Source organism: Papaver somniferum, chromosome 9, assembly GCF_003573695.1.
Source record: "Papaver somniferum cultivar HN1 chromosome 9, ASM357369v1, whole genome shotgun sequence".
Lineage (NCBI taxonomy): Eukaryota > Viridiplantae > Streptophyta > Magnoliopsida > Ranunculales > Papaveraceae > Papaver > Papaver somniferum.
In genome coordinates, this window is record NC_039366.1 from 140,028,758 (window position 1) to 140,044,065 (window position 15,308).

Genomic DNA, 15,308 nt, shown 5'->3' on the forward strand with positions numbered 1-15,308 from the left:
AGTGGTGGACAGTGGTGGCGGTGGTGGACAGTGGTGGTGGTTGGCGGCGGCGGTGGTGGTCGTCGGTGGTGGTGGCGGTTGGCGGTGGTGGTGGTTGGCGGCGGCAGTGGTGGTCATTGGTGGTGGTGGTTGGTGGTGGTGGTTATTGGCGGTGGTGGACAGTGGTGATGGCGGACAGTAGAGGTTTTCTTATTTTATTTTATTTTGTTGAATAGTGGGTAGTGGTAATGGTTTTGTATATACGTTACGCAAAAGAGGGTATTTTAGTAATGTTTTATGTTTAGGGGTATTTGTAAAGTTCAAAAGGGTATATTTGTTATGTGTCTCATAGTATGGTATATAGATAATGTTCCCTTAGTCAATCTAAGAAGTCATAAGCACAAATAATTTTTTTTATGGAAAAAATATTTTTTTTCTTATAATCGTTCGAAAAATATGTTGTCAGATTAACTTCTAATATTCTTTTACTTGTAGAAGTCAAAATAGTAACTTCTTAAGCGGTATCAAAACAAGATATAAATGAGAATACAAGAATTGTCATTTTTTAGACTCTCAATAAAGAAACGTGGAAGATAACATTCCAACCATTCACATCTACTAATTATTCTGAAAAATAATCCATTACATTGGCAACATAATTTACATCTCTTCCAACATAAGAGAAACAAGTATATTTTTGTGAAATTTTTAAGTAAAGATAAATAAACATTCATAGACAACACTTTTTTTTATTCATTAATGAACCGTTAATTACAATGATAACGTTCTTATTATCTCCTCAAAATTATTATCTCCTTCCAAGTGAAAAGAGGTTACTCCTTTTTCAGTAGATACCTCCACTCCCCACCCCCACCCCCACCCCCGAAATCATATGTTATAATGCGCACTATAAGTCATATGTCTACAAAAATATTGTTTGTAATAAAAGAGACATCAAAATTGACTTTCAGATCAGTAAAAATTAGAGGACACCACCACTTATGATTTTGCACTCTGACACATGACCACGATTAGTAGCGTAAAAATTAGAGGACACCACCACTTATGATTTTGCACTCTGACACATGACCACGATTAGTAGCCATAGTTTTATCTAAGTCATTTATAAATTATTTCATAAAAAATATGAGTTCATTTTTATTTATTTTTTTGGTTTTGACACCTTCCGTCGGGTTTAAAGAGAACCCAAAACCTTACAAACTAAGAACCAAAGAAAAACCAAACAAAAAAAAACAACAGACTACTTTCGATGGTCAATCTTCCATTCCCTATCCTCTTCCAAGATGCTAAGCATCTCCCTATCAAAACTGGTAATATCTATGATGACAAAATTGTCTCTGGGGTGCTCACTGGCTAGCCTGTCAGCTGCCCTATTTGTTTCTCTGTACACATGTGAGTATCTAACAAAAGAGAACTCCCTAATCAAGTGCTGGATTCTTCTCCAGACATGCAGCACACTCCGAGCAGCAATTAATTCACCTGAGAGCAGTTTATAGACTCCGATAGAATCAGTGCAAATATGAATTCTTCTGCAGTTGTTAACAATTTCCAATTTCATACTTACCTCCACTTTATGCAGTTCATGAGCCATTATAGTAGCAGGAATAAAGCCTCCACAAGCAGCAACAATAGTTTCCCCTGATGGTTTCTTATAATTGCTCCATTTCCTCCTGAATTATCCTTTCTAGACCCATCTATATTCACCATGACCTTATCTTCAGCAAGATAAAGCGAACCGCATTCTACAACCCTCTCAATTTTATAAATGCATTCAATATCCTAGACCTCCATAAATCTCCTGATAGAAGGCTTGTCCTTGTCAGAAAGCTTAAAAGCTAAGCACTTGAGTCAGACATCCATAGAGATCAAATGGCTCACACCTGCAGCAACCATCTTCTTAGAGGAGAAAATTTTGTTATTTCTCTCCATCCACACATGATAAATAAAGCTATTCAAGCATAGCTTTTTATCAGTAGTAACAGCTCCATCACCTAGTAAATTTTTCTGGCACCATAAGAGCTCAATATCCCAAGAATTTGATAACTCTTTACACACTCCCATCTTAATCAAAAGTCCTTGCCAAATATCCCTGGAAAAAGTGCAGTTCAAGAATAAATGTTCTTCATCTTCAATCCCATTTTCACAGAGCACACAGCCAGCACTGTCCATAATTCCCCATCTCATCAGTTTTGCTTTAGTTTTAAATCTACTATGACGAGCCAACCAACTGATAAAAGAGTGTCTTGGAATGTTATGCTTAAACAAAACCATTCTAGTCCACCCAACCTCAACAACTTCTCCAAATAAAGCTTTGAAAGTGTCCTTCATAGAGAATTCCCCTGTTTTACTCCCCTTCCAAATGGTTTTGTCTTCATCTCTAACATCATACTCAATCCTCTGTAGAAGATCCACACACTCACATTGGATCCCATGGGAGTAGTTTGGAAGTACAATCTTTCCATCTTGCATAAAATCAGCAACTCTACTCTCCTTATCAGGACAAATAGAACACATGCATTCATCAGCTAACCAATCCCACAATATTCCTTTGGGATTCCAAAACCCAAATAGAAAGTTAGTAGTTGCACCATTTCCCAAGTAAGTTCCCATAAACTGTTTTTAGCAACTTCTCTGAGCTCCAAGATTCTTCTCTAGCTCCATGAGCAATCCTGAGGAGCCACTAAATCCCAAAAATCTCGTTGTTTAATGAGGTTCAAGTGAATCCATTGAGTCCATATTGATTCCCTTCATGAAGTGATGTCCCAGATATGTCTTAAATTAGCTGCAATATTAGTCTGTTCTAGATCTCTAATACCAAGACCCCCAGCTCTCTCCACAGTGCAAACTTGAAACCAACTGATAGGACTGTGTTTTTTACCAAGGTAAGATCCAGCCCAAAGGAATCTCTTAAAGATGGTAGTAAGTTCCTTTATCACTCTTTTTGAGAGAATAAAACATGAAAACCAGAAGTATACCATTCCACTCAGCACAACTTTTATAAGTTGCATTCTACCTGCAAAAGCTAAATGCTTTGCCTTCTAAGACTTAACCCTTTTTGTCACACTGCAAATAAGAGGTTGACAATCATAATAGGAAAGTCTAGTGGAAATCAAGGGGACTCCCAAATATCTGACAAGTAGCTCCCCTTCAACACCACTCAAACAATCAAGAATGACCTCAAGATCCCTTGGATCAATAGCTGAGGAGAATAGAGAAGTTTTATCACAGTTGACCATTAATCCAGAGAACTTGCTAAAATATGTCACTATTTGAGATAACACCTGAGCAGACTGCACATTACCCTTGAAGAAGACCAAAACATCATCTGCATAGCAAAGATGAGTAAGTTTTGTAGCTCTACATTTTGGGTGAAGCCCATAATTTCCAGATAAAACTTGTTATTGTAGAAGACCACTAAACACATCTGTGACCATGACAAAGAGATAAGGGGATAGTGGGCATCCCTGTCTCAATCCCATTTTAGCTCCAAAAAATCCATATGGAGATCCATTAATCATAACTGAAAATTTTGCAGTAGAAATGCAGACATGAATCCACTCAATAAATTTATTGGGAAAACCAAACTTCCTCATCACAACAACAATTGCCTCCCAGCTGACAAAAGCATACGCCTTATGAAGATCTATCTTAAGAGCACATCTAGGACTTCCAATGGACTTGTGACAATTTCTAACAATTTCATGTGCAAGAAGTATATTATCCTGAATTAATCTCCCAGAGATAAAAGCCGATTGATTTGAACTCACTAAACCTTTCAAGATAAATTTCATCGTAGAAGCAATAATTTTGGAAATGCACTTATAAATCACATTGCAACAAGCAATGGGTCGAAAATCAAGGACAGAAGAAGCATTCTCACATTTTTCCACAAGAATGATAAAGGTACTATTAACTTCCTTTAGAAGCTTACCTAACCTGAAAAGATTGTTAATGGCATTCACAAAATCATCTCCAGTGATAGACCAAATACTCTTGAAGAAATATTTATTGAATCCATCAGGCCCAGGTGCTTTAGAAGAGTGAATATAAGACAAAGCTTCAATAATTTCATCTCTAGTCACAGGCAAAAGCAACTTTTCAACATCCTCTAAAAAAACCAGTCTATCAAAATGCAAACCACCTATAACTTCTGAAGTATCCTCATTGTTAGCATCCACCCCAAATAAAGTCTTGAAAAAATCCACACACTCTGCTCGAATCTCCTTGTCCTCTTCCAGTCTAGCATTCTCTCTAGAATTCAACACCAGAATATTATTCCTGGATCTTCTTTCTTTGAGAGAATTGTAGAAAATTTTTGTGTTAGAATCCCCAGCCTCCATCCATTTAAATTTTGATTTCTCCTTAAGGATAGATTCCTCATATTTATTTAACATGGCATAAGTCCTTACACAGTCCTTTTCCTTAGTAGCAAGATCAGCTCTCAGAGGGAGGACTTGCAACTGCATTTAAACTTCATCCGTAGCATTCTTAGCATCCAACACTTAGTCAAAGAATCTCTTAAGTCTCTCATTCTTCCAATCAATAAGAATTTTCTTCAATCTCTTAAGCTTGTTCACCAACACCATAATTGGATTACCCTGAATTGGCTCCATCCAAGATTGTCTTACTAGGTTTAAAAAGTCTGGCTCATCAACCAAAAACTACAAAATTTGTAAGGAGGAGGACCATGATATCCACCTTCAAAAATATTAACCACATCTGGACAATGATCAGAGATCCCTGGAAGAAGAAACTCAGCACTTGAGCCAGAAAACATTTCCACTCACTTCATATTAACCATAATTCTGTCAATTTTTAAAGCAATCCTATCAGCTCCTTCCTGTTTATTACTTTAAGTGTAAAAACTGCCATTGTACCTCAAATCAAAGATATGGGCCTCTTGAGAGCAATCATAGTTTGAGGAAGTAACAGCTGCACCTCCCACGCTATCTCCAACAGCCAAAAGAGAATTAAAGTTTCCCAATAAGACCCAAGGTTTATTGTTAAATTCAACAAATGCACTAATATCCCTCAATAAATGTCTTCTTATTATTATATTATTACTACCATACACAAAAGTTGCAACAAACATTCTGTTTTTCAAGTCCACAGTATCCAAAAATATGGCTTGAGAAGAACAGTGAATAACTTGCACCTTCACCACTTGAGGATCCTAACCCACCCAAATTCTACCAGCACCATCTAAAGAATAATTATCAGTGAATGTCCAATGTGGAAATTTTTTATTTATAACTCCATCCTTATTGACCTCTTGGACATGAGTTTCTATAATCCCTACAATACTCAAATTCTTATTTATAATGAATCTAGTAACTTCTACTTGTTTCAAGGGATCATTTAATCCCATTGTATTCCAACATCCCAGTCTAAACATTTAGCAAATTGGGGGGAATGAATTTCTTCCCCTTGACAGGTTTCACTACTCCCTTCACTCCCAAATTAGGTTTACTTACCCCACCAGGCTTAGAGATAAAATGAGCTCTTGCTTCTCCTCCCACTTCTACCATTTGTCCTTCATTTATTCTTCCAACTTGTGAAAGAAGAAACCCTCATGTTTCATTTCCAGTCAAATTAAGAGTCCCTTCCCCTACTTGAGACTCACTAGAATATTCAATCAACTACATATTCACTGCACCCTCCTTTTCTCCTTCAACCTCCCTTGATGAAGTCTTTGATCCTCCCATATCCTCATCTATATCAGTTCTAGAAAGTTGTTGAAATTTATTATGCAAAACAGCAGTAGGTCCCCCTTTACTCCCAGAACCACCTTCACTAATAGTCTTATCCTGCTTACCTCCATTTGGGCCTCTCCCTCTTTTTAAAGTTTTTACTTGCCAGAATTCTTGACTAGTTGAAGTCTCCTTCTGATTAGCTATCCCCTGAACCAGCTTAGCAGCAGCAGCAGTAGATGCAGCATTTGCAGCTGAAACACATTTCTCTTGATGATGTCCAAATACTCCACAATGACAGCACCTAGGAGGTGTCCAACTGTATTCCACTGGAATTTGGATTAGCACTTTACCCACTATTGCATCTATGTGAGCCGGAAACTCAGAATCCACAGTTATTTCCACACAAATTCTTGCATAAGCCATTCTTGATCGTGTTGATGTCTGCTTATCCAGCATCAAAGGAACTCCTATGAAGCTATCCAACTTTCCCAAACCTCTAGCATTCCATAAGTGCATAGGCACTTTCCTTAAGTTGATACAGATGGGAATTGTCTTGAGCTCATTCAGTTCCTGCTCAATCAACAGCGTCTAAGGTCGAACTACAAACAATTGACCTCCAGTGAAAAAACAACCATGTTCCAACATAAAAATTCTATCCTCCTCGGACTGAAACTCAAAAACAAAAAAGGAATCTCCATGTAGTGTCATTTTGAAGTCTGCCTTCAATTTCCATGCTCGCTTGAGAGAGTTTCTTACCACTTGATAAGCCAATCTTCGACCCACAAAACAACCAACAACCATATCTTCACAGCTACGAATATCCTTCTCAATCTCCTCCTGTGAAAATACCATCATCTTCTTCCCCTGAACCATCAAAGGAGATTCAAAGGGTAATAGATCTTGAATCCCTCATCCTTCTCACGGGAGAGAAGATCAAACCATTTAAGAGAATTTACCGAACCCATTCTAGAACTAGCAGAAACCCTAGTTTCTTCTACCATTTGAGAACCAGAAGCCATAGTTAAAAATCAACGAAAAAATAAGAAGAAATCTGAGAGAAAAACTCAAGAAATTCAATCAGAGAAAAACCTTTGACTTTAGTCAGCGTCGCCTGAAAAACTGCCTCTAAACAGACCCTCTCTCTCCTTGACTCTCTAATTACCGATGACTTGGTACCCACAATATGAATTCATTTGGCATGAACTGAATTATATAAAAAATTATCATCTTAAATTTCTTATAAACCATAAGGTGTAACAAATAATTTTTGTTTATTCTTGCATGACATGGTTATAAAATTAGTTAGATAGAAATAATGATATTAGTAGACATGGTCTTTTAGGGTGAAAACAAGAATGTGACTGAAGTTTGTGTGAAAACGAGAGATCAAAATCAGGAAAATAAAAGAAAGTGTTGAGATTATAGTGTTAACCTATTTTGTAGTGCAATGTGAATGTAATACTATATGTGAATGACTCTATGTGTGAGACTGGAGAAGGCTTCTTTAAAATCAGGTTTTAGAGTTGTATGTAAGCTATATCTTTCTCTCTGATTTTCTAATAGACTACAAGTAATAAGATATGAGTGATGGGAGCGATGAGCTCTGAGAAATGGGATGCGAGTGATGGAGCCATTAACTCTAAGTGATGAGTTTTAAATAATAGGGTGAGAGCGATGAGATTTTAGTAGTGAGCTATGAGCAATGAGCTCTAAACAATGAGTGAGAGCAATAATATATGATGATGCCAGCTGCAGGCATCTGAGTATGCCAACTACTCAGAGTTGATATAGTACTTCATGTCATCGATGTATGTCCATGAAGGACATGGGGCCAAATATTGACACATATAGTCGAAATACTTGGATGTTGAATACTCATAGCCCGATGCATCAAATTGGAGTACCAATATCCTACGACATCAAATGGAGTAGCACAAGCACATAGTGAGTACACACTACATCGGTCAAAGAAGGTGCCAAATGAGAGGTAAGGGCACTCATGTGTCGTTGGTGGTATGCCAGCGCTAGCTTGCCAGCACTTAAGAGCATAGGCTGGTGCAATATGCACTAACGTCAAAGGAGGAATAAAGGTTGGCTTGCCAATAATGGATAATGTGTGTTGGTACTCGCAACACCAACAATGCGAAGGCCCAACGCCAAGATGGAGCGGTGATGCTTGTGAGTGCGAAGGACCCAACGCTGGGATGAAGCGTTATGGTTGGTGCATATGCACAATAATGAAATATCCCGGTGTCGGATTTCCAGCGCTGGAATTTATGTGTGGTCTAGTACAATATGCACCAACGAGAAATCTTGCTAGCACTTGAGGAGCATTGATGCCCACATCGCGGCCATACAACAATTTTAGCTTTTTGTATTGTGAATATGTAGTATTTGAATTGAGAAATTGATGACAATACTCGATGTTGAGTAAACTCTTATGTGGAGTTCTTTCCCTCAGTGTTATTCAAATTTCTCTACTGGCAGTTTATCCGTTTAGGAGCTTAATAGTTATTCGAGAATGAAGCTAACGAAAATATTAGCACAAGAGCCTGTTCTGAATATATATGTTATGTATAATCAGAAATTCTTAGAAGTATTGCAAAAAGAATAAGTAGCATTTTGGGTGCAATACTGCTCTATACTAGTGGTCAGTCAATATAGGAGATGTCTAATTAATATGTGGATTTGTACATACGTGGGTACTGAGTTATCTATATTTGAAGGAAGAAGGGTGATGTTCTTGGGAAAGATTCATCCCATGGTTTTGGTTATCTTGCTGCCAAGATCGAGCGATCCGTGAGTTCCATAAGAGACAGATATGAGCGTTCATTCCATATTCATGTTCTATGCGGCGACTGAGATTTTATTATTTTTGGATGGTAGAAATTATGTCGGCTTGGAACAAAGCTAAACCTAACCTAACCACTAACTCTAAACACGTCTATAACCTTTGATATTCCGACAATAGTTGGGGTATAGGGTCAAAACAAAACCGAAGATTGACATTGGTGCACAAACTATAATCCTACATGCACAGAGAAGTTGAAAATCATTAATTCAGTGAAGTGACACCAAATATACCATACTCGTACAAAACAGACATTATGTAGAAATATGTGCAGGTTAGTTATTAATGAAAACTTAAGGTCCCGAGAGTTTACTCATCCAATACTTTTTTTTTTAATTGTTAAGTGAATATTATCTTTTTAGTATCGGCGCTTTGAATTGTAATAGGTAATTATTATCTCAAAAAGAGAAATGTGACTGCAATCTTATGGAGCTTTTGGAATGAGAGTAGTGTTCGAGTTTTTATTTCTCAAAAGCAAATGAGATGCATATATATAATAAAACGCCTTTGTACGTCTTGTTTACTAATATCCCTACTCACCATCGTATACAATATTTACTTTTATACATCAATTGTAGTAGCTCAACATTTTCTATATAACCCAATTTCTTTGGAGATGTGAACATCAATATGTGTTATTGTTATTCATTACTCCAATCGAATTTAAGGGGTCGCAGCCTATGCTGTGGTCCCCGACTAATTTGACACGCACTGCATGCTAAGATTAACTTATAGTCTCAAGCCCTTGGATTTCAACCTAATGACGGATAATTTTAACTTAGGGACTTCGTTTGATCCTTGATTTTTAATCCCCGGTTAATTTAACCGACCAAGAAAATACCGTGGCTACTTATAGGCTCAACCCCCTAGATTTCAACCTATTGCCGCTAATTTCGATGTGGTGACTACATTTGAACCGAGATTTTCTAATTACATAGGCCCCGGCTAATTAGACCCGACCAATAAAATATCGTGCCTATGCTCAACTCCCGGGACATAAACATGGGTTATACCTAGTACAATGTAGATACGCAAGTACTGATACTCAGTAAATATATTAAGTATATTTGAAATACTGAGAGTTCATCCGGGTGAAGCTCTTGCTCATATATAAAGCGTCTATGAACCTTAATAGTCTACAATATAGGAGATCAGAGACAGATTTACGAATTTCGAATTTGGATTAAAACTACCATCAACAATGTGTTATTTTGTGAATTCTGGTACTCAATTATGATGCTTTAAACCTACTCTGAGACTTACTTTAGCAGATTATAAATCAAGATATAATTTTGTACATCTAACATTGACAACAAGCTTGAGATAGAAAAACTTGTGAGTTCAACTGAGCGATGCTCTAACACTAGCATTTCGGGTATGGTAACAAATATGTCGTTTTGTTTTGATAGATATTATCTGAGATTATTATACAATATATAACAACAAGAAATATTTCTCTCTATTAAATCTCTTGAGTTATTTCTTCGTACAAGCTTATACTCGTTCAACTTGATGCACCAATTCTATTTGACAAATGATGTCATATTCTAAGTTGGACATTAAAAAAACTATCTAATTGTGGAATGCAAAAAATATATCTCCACTAAGACAAACCAAGCCTCTGTACTCTTTTCTTTACTGTGATTCTACAATCTTGCAAAACTTAGTATAACACAATACAATTATGGACTTGAATTTTATTATGGTTTTTTTTTTTGTTTTTTTTTTGATAAAATCTTAACAAGAAAATCGTTATATACCGTATTTCTTGGGTAACTACTGGTGGCCTATACTTCTAGCCTTATTTTATTTGTTTGTTTCATGTGTATGTGTGTGTGTGCGCGGGGAGTGGGGGGGATTAATCTACCATCACAGATACAATATCAGGTAATATTTCTATGGTAAAATTGTGTTTCCCACTTCTCTCTACTTAGCGTCGCATGCCGACGATGAAAACAACAAAGAATGTCTATTCTGCCTCGAGGATTATCAGGATAAAGATGTTAAGAGCGTCATCCCTTCCTGCGGACATTCAACCCACAAGGATTGTTTACGGAAGCAATACATGGAACATAATTAAAAAAAAAAACTTGTCTTGTTTGTACAGTGCGCATCTCAGTAAACCCCCTAATATAAGTATATGTATAAATAAATAAATAAGTTACTTACAAAAAAAAAAAGTAGATAAATACATAAATAAAGAGTCATATGGTATTTATATACCATACTTCTTAGTATGAAATATAGCTACATGCTGGATTTACTATATAACTACATACTGGTAAAATATGGGTACTTCCTACGGTATATTTATAAATAAGTACTTTAGTTGATAAGTGGACTCAGTGTTGTTGGCAATAAGACTGACCGTCGATTTTTTTCAATATCAACAACATATATGAATTTCGATTGATCAATGGAGATTTGCTATGGAGAGATTTGATGTGGAATTTTGGGGAGAATTAAGGTTCAACATTTGATTAAGATCAAGCATGTTCGTCAATCTAGATGTTGGATTTCCATCTTCAATTGGAAGACTATTTTCATCCTCAAAGTACAACTTCTCCTTTGTATTTTGTTTTTTCATCAATAATCATTAGTTTTCTACTATTTTTTTCACTAAGACCTGTTGGCGTTGATTCTTGGTGTTCTTAAGCTTAAACATGTGTGTTCAACTAATACAAGTCAGTGAAGATTTAATCCTCTCAACCAATTTAATATTGAATAATTCTTTTTGGTGAATGTCAACCGTTACACAAATTCAAGTGCTTAAATGCTTATTTTCAACTACTCTTCTCAGTATTTCCTTCAGCTCAGTCCTCATCTCTTTGGTGTTGCAAATCTTGTGTGCACGAATAATTGAGAATCTTATCTTATACTAATATAATGAAAAGAGCTCTTTTTGGTAAGAGACCCCCTAAATTACTTAGTTGTCCTTTTTTTTTATATTTACAGAAATGCCATTATTTTAAAAATAGATCAAAATTCTTAAAAACTTAATATCATTCAAAATATATACTGAATTTTTATAAAATTTATATATTTGAAAAGATATTTTAATTATCTACGTAACGACTACAAATAAGAATAGCAAATTTTTGTTTTTACGCAAAAATAAAATAAAAAATCATTGCTTTCAAATTTAGTTTTGTCGGATGAGCGAAATTCAAGCATGTGCATCGCACATGTGTTCTTACTAGTATATATAAATATTTGAAGTTGATTTTTATTTTGGTATTGGTTATGATTGGAGTTTTGTTTGTTGGTGACTCTGTATATGCTTGTGTGTGCAGCCTGTTATATATTTTTTCTTTACTAGTTTGGTTGTTGTGTGGTTGAATAATACAAGGAGTTTTAAAAGTATTTTTTTAAGTGGATTCATGCAATGTGAGTATTCAATTCTTTAATCTGTTTATAGTATGTTGGTGTCTATTTTGCCAGAGACGTGGTTAGTGTAGCTTTCAGTATGGTGTTGAGTAAAGGGTTGCAGTTGCAGTTGTGTTGGTACACTAGAGAGAAGAATAATCATTGTTGGTGTTGAATCTTTGTTATGAGCGTGTTTGTCTTTGATGCAAATGTTGGTAATTACTTCATTTGTTTTATTGCTGGAGCTTTAAGATGAAGTTGTTGCCCAATATGTTCTGCACTTGGTGGTTCAAGACAAGAGTGCATGTATATTACCCGTTTAACCGTTAAATGAAGATTAATTTTATTTTATAAGTAAGTTTTCCATTAACCCTTACTTTTGGCTCAACAATCCAAATAAGAGATATGTTATTTCGTTTAACTAAAGATTTTAATTTATCAAAGTCCTTTTATATTTTCAAACCCCTAATATCCTAAAAAAATACACTTTGAAGATTTTGGGTTAAGGGGTTGTGGAACTTCCTTATTCATTCGTACCTTTTTTACAAAAGTTCTAATAGCATTTATAGTGATTGGTACAAAAACTAGCTTAACAATTTCAGGAGGTTTCTTCTTAACCTTCCTAGTACTTTAAACTACATGGACAGATTTCCAGGGCTATGAAAACCTGTGATACTGCTGAAGGATAATCCACAAGCATATGAAGTTTTACAATATTAATATCTCGCAAAATTGCTTTAGCCGCAGAGCCGTTTCTTAGTCTAAAAGGGTCTTGTTGCGAATTTTGTCATAAGGCCTTTTATAAGGTCAATTTTTCCCCGATATTTGATAATAACAATAAAAAAAAAAGTATTGCCAATTATCGGTGTTTATTTGTAAATATATTTATTTTAATACTTATTTGTAAAATTATAATCCGTGATGCACAAAAAGATCTTACACTAAACGAAGGTGGTAACACATACTTCAAAGAATAAAAAAACTATAAAATAAGAATTTTTTTATCGATATCCACCAACAAGAACAAGAAGACGTTGATTAATATTTACACTTAAGAATATAACAGTGCCGGATCCAACAATTGTAATCGAATTAGGTGAAGCAGTATGATCCATAATTAGTCGTGAATTATGGTAAATTTATTTTTTATTTTTAAGAAAAAATAGAACTAAGTTGATATATATATATACATACTAGGGCTCAACCCGTGCCGTGATGTTTTGTCTCTAATACGATGGTGTTCACATTCATTTTGCTTAATTTTTTCGTGGTAATAATTTTGAAATTCAAATAGATTTTGGCAAGAAAAATAATGGGTTACCTGATCTTTTTATTTTAGTTAAGCATGTTATTTCAATTTATTATCTGGCCGGAGTAATAATAATGTCCCAGCATGAAAATAAAAAAATAGATATATATTCCCCATTTACTAATCCATCCCACCAGATTTTAATTTCAAAAAGAATATTTCAGCTAACAGGAAATATACCTAAACTGCCAATCCTACCCCATGACGTTTATGAATACATGGGTTCCAAAATTATTGATAACTAAGGCTCTACGGAGTGAAGCAAAAACCCATAATATTTTCTCTACTATAGATAAACACTATCATTTATTTATTTATTTTGCAAAAGCAAGAGTTATAAAAATGAAGAACCCTTGGCTATTGAGAATCAAAACATGTGTAAGATATACATGTGTAAGCTGAAAAAATAAACTTACAAAAGTATATCATAACTTGTGTAAGATTCTTCCACAATCATATTGATAACATAAAATTGAACAAATCCGTGGATGAAAAAAAATGTCGCATCAACTATGTTGAGTAGTGCATGAGTGGTGTTCTCACATCTAGTGTTACTCAAGTAATTTGGAACAATAAAGAACATAGTCATATTGATATTTGTATCTATATAAATTATACTAACCTTCTGAAGAAAAATTATTAGTTTCAAAGTAGAGCTAACCCAAACTTTTGTCGCCTTCAATTCGTAGAACACACAATGGGTTTAATAGGCCTTGAGATTAAACAAATACCCCAACATTAATCAAATAATGTCTACAAATCCGGGATCGAAACAAAGTGCTAACGGGAAAAATGAGAGACTAACATCAGCATTACAAAGAGAATACCCTATATGTATCAAACATGTATTCAAATTAAAAAGTCATCAACTTAACACAAAAATATAAAAGTACCCAACTTAAATCAATACTTGCATAAAAAACTTATAGTAGAATATCATAATTATTAAATACCGTTAAAATCACTATTAGATATTTAATTGCATGCCTCATTAAAAATTACGATACGACGAAATCACCAAATTGATCTGTAGAAATTTCACTGTATATATAGCAATTCAGAGAAGTTGACACTGCTGGTGATGCGATCCATCTAAGTGTCGTTCGATTGATTTTTTATAGAAGGTTGTGGTTTTTATTGGAGAAACCGAGAGGGAGCGTTTCATTATATTCATTATCACTCAGAAATCCAAGATCTGCTTACGAATCTTAATACAACCGTAGATTTCTCTATTGGAGGGAAAATCTTGATACTAAATATGTAATTTTAGAATTTATTATATAAGGTAATATCCCATTGTTTTTTTTCTTCATAATTGTCATGTATTTTAACCAAGTTTATATTAGCATTAAGCGATCAACCACATTTCTACTTTATAGTGTTACCCTTTTGTCGCGGCACATAATTAACATAATAATTACTAAATTGGGGCATCAAGTGGATACACATGTGAGAAATCAATTTGAATCCATTCTTCTTCAATTTAATGAAGTGGCACCTAAATTGGGTTTTTGCTTTCGAAATTCTGGTTGTAATATGAATGAGGTTATTCTTGATTCGATGAAAAGGCATCTCATTGCTTTTGACAAGGAAATATGATTTTAGGGTTTATTTTGGAATGATTTTATGTTTTTATTAATGGATAAAAATTTCATCTGTTGGAATGTGCGTGGTCTCAATGATTTGCATAAAAGAGATATTATTAAGAGAAAAGTGAGGAAATGGAAGCCAATAATTTTAGTTTTATGTGAAACAAAGCTTCAACAATGTTCTGATTCTTTGGTTAATCAAATTTGGGGAAGTAATAATGTAAAATGGGTTGATTCTCCATCTCAAGGGAGATCTGGTGGAATTCTTTGTATGTGGGATGATTCAAAAATTAATGTTATAGACACTCTTATTGGTCCCTATTCCATTAGTTTACATTGTTGTTTACCTTCAAGCAGTTTTGAATGGATGATTACTGGTGTATACGCACACCCAAATCCTAATGAAATAATTTTTTTTTGGAGGGAGTTGGAGGAAGCTAGAGGTTTATGAAATTTTCCATGGGTATTAGGAGGTGACTTTAATGAAATCAGATTCAACC

At 34.9% G+C, this 15,308-nt stretch overlaps 1 protein-coding gene across 1 annotated transcript in view; it reads right to left on the reverse strand.

Annotated features, from left to right (window-relative positions):
- LOC113312635 overlaps nucleotides 1-2,610 on the reverse strand; it is a 5,040-nt gene extending 2,430 nt beyond the window's left edge. The window contains exon 1 of the mRNA XM_026561373.1: nucleotides 1,881-2,610. Within this exon, the coding sequence (XP_026417158.1) occupies nucleotides 1,881-2,610 (730 nt within the window). The remainder of the gene's footprint in view (nucleotides 1-1,880) is intronic.
- Nucleotides 2,611-15,308: the final 12,698 nt, after the last annotated feature.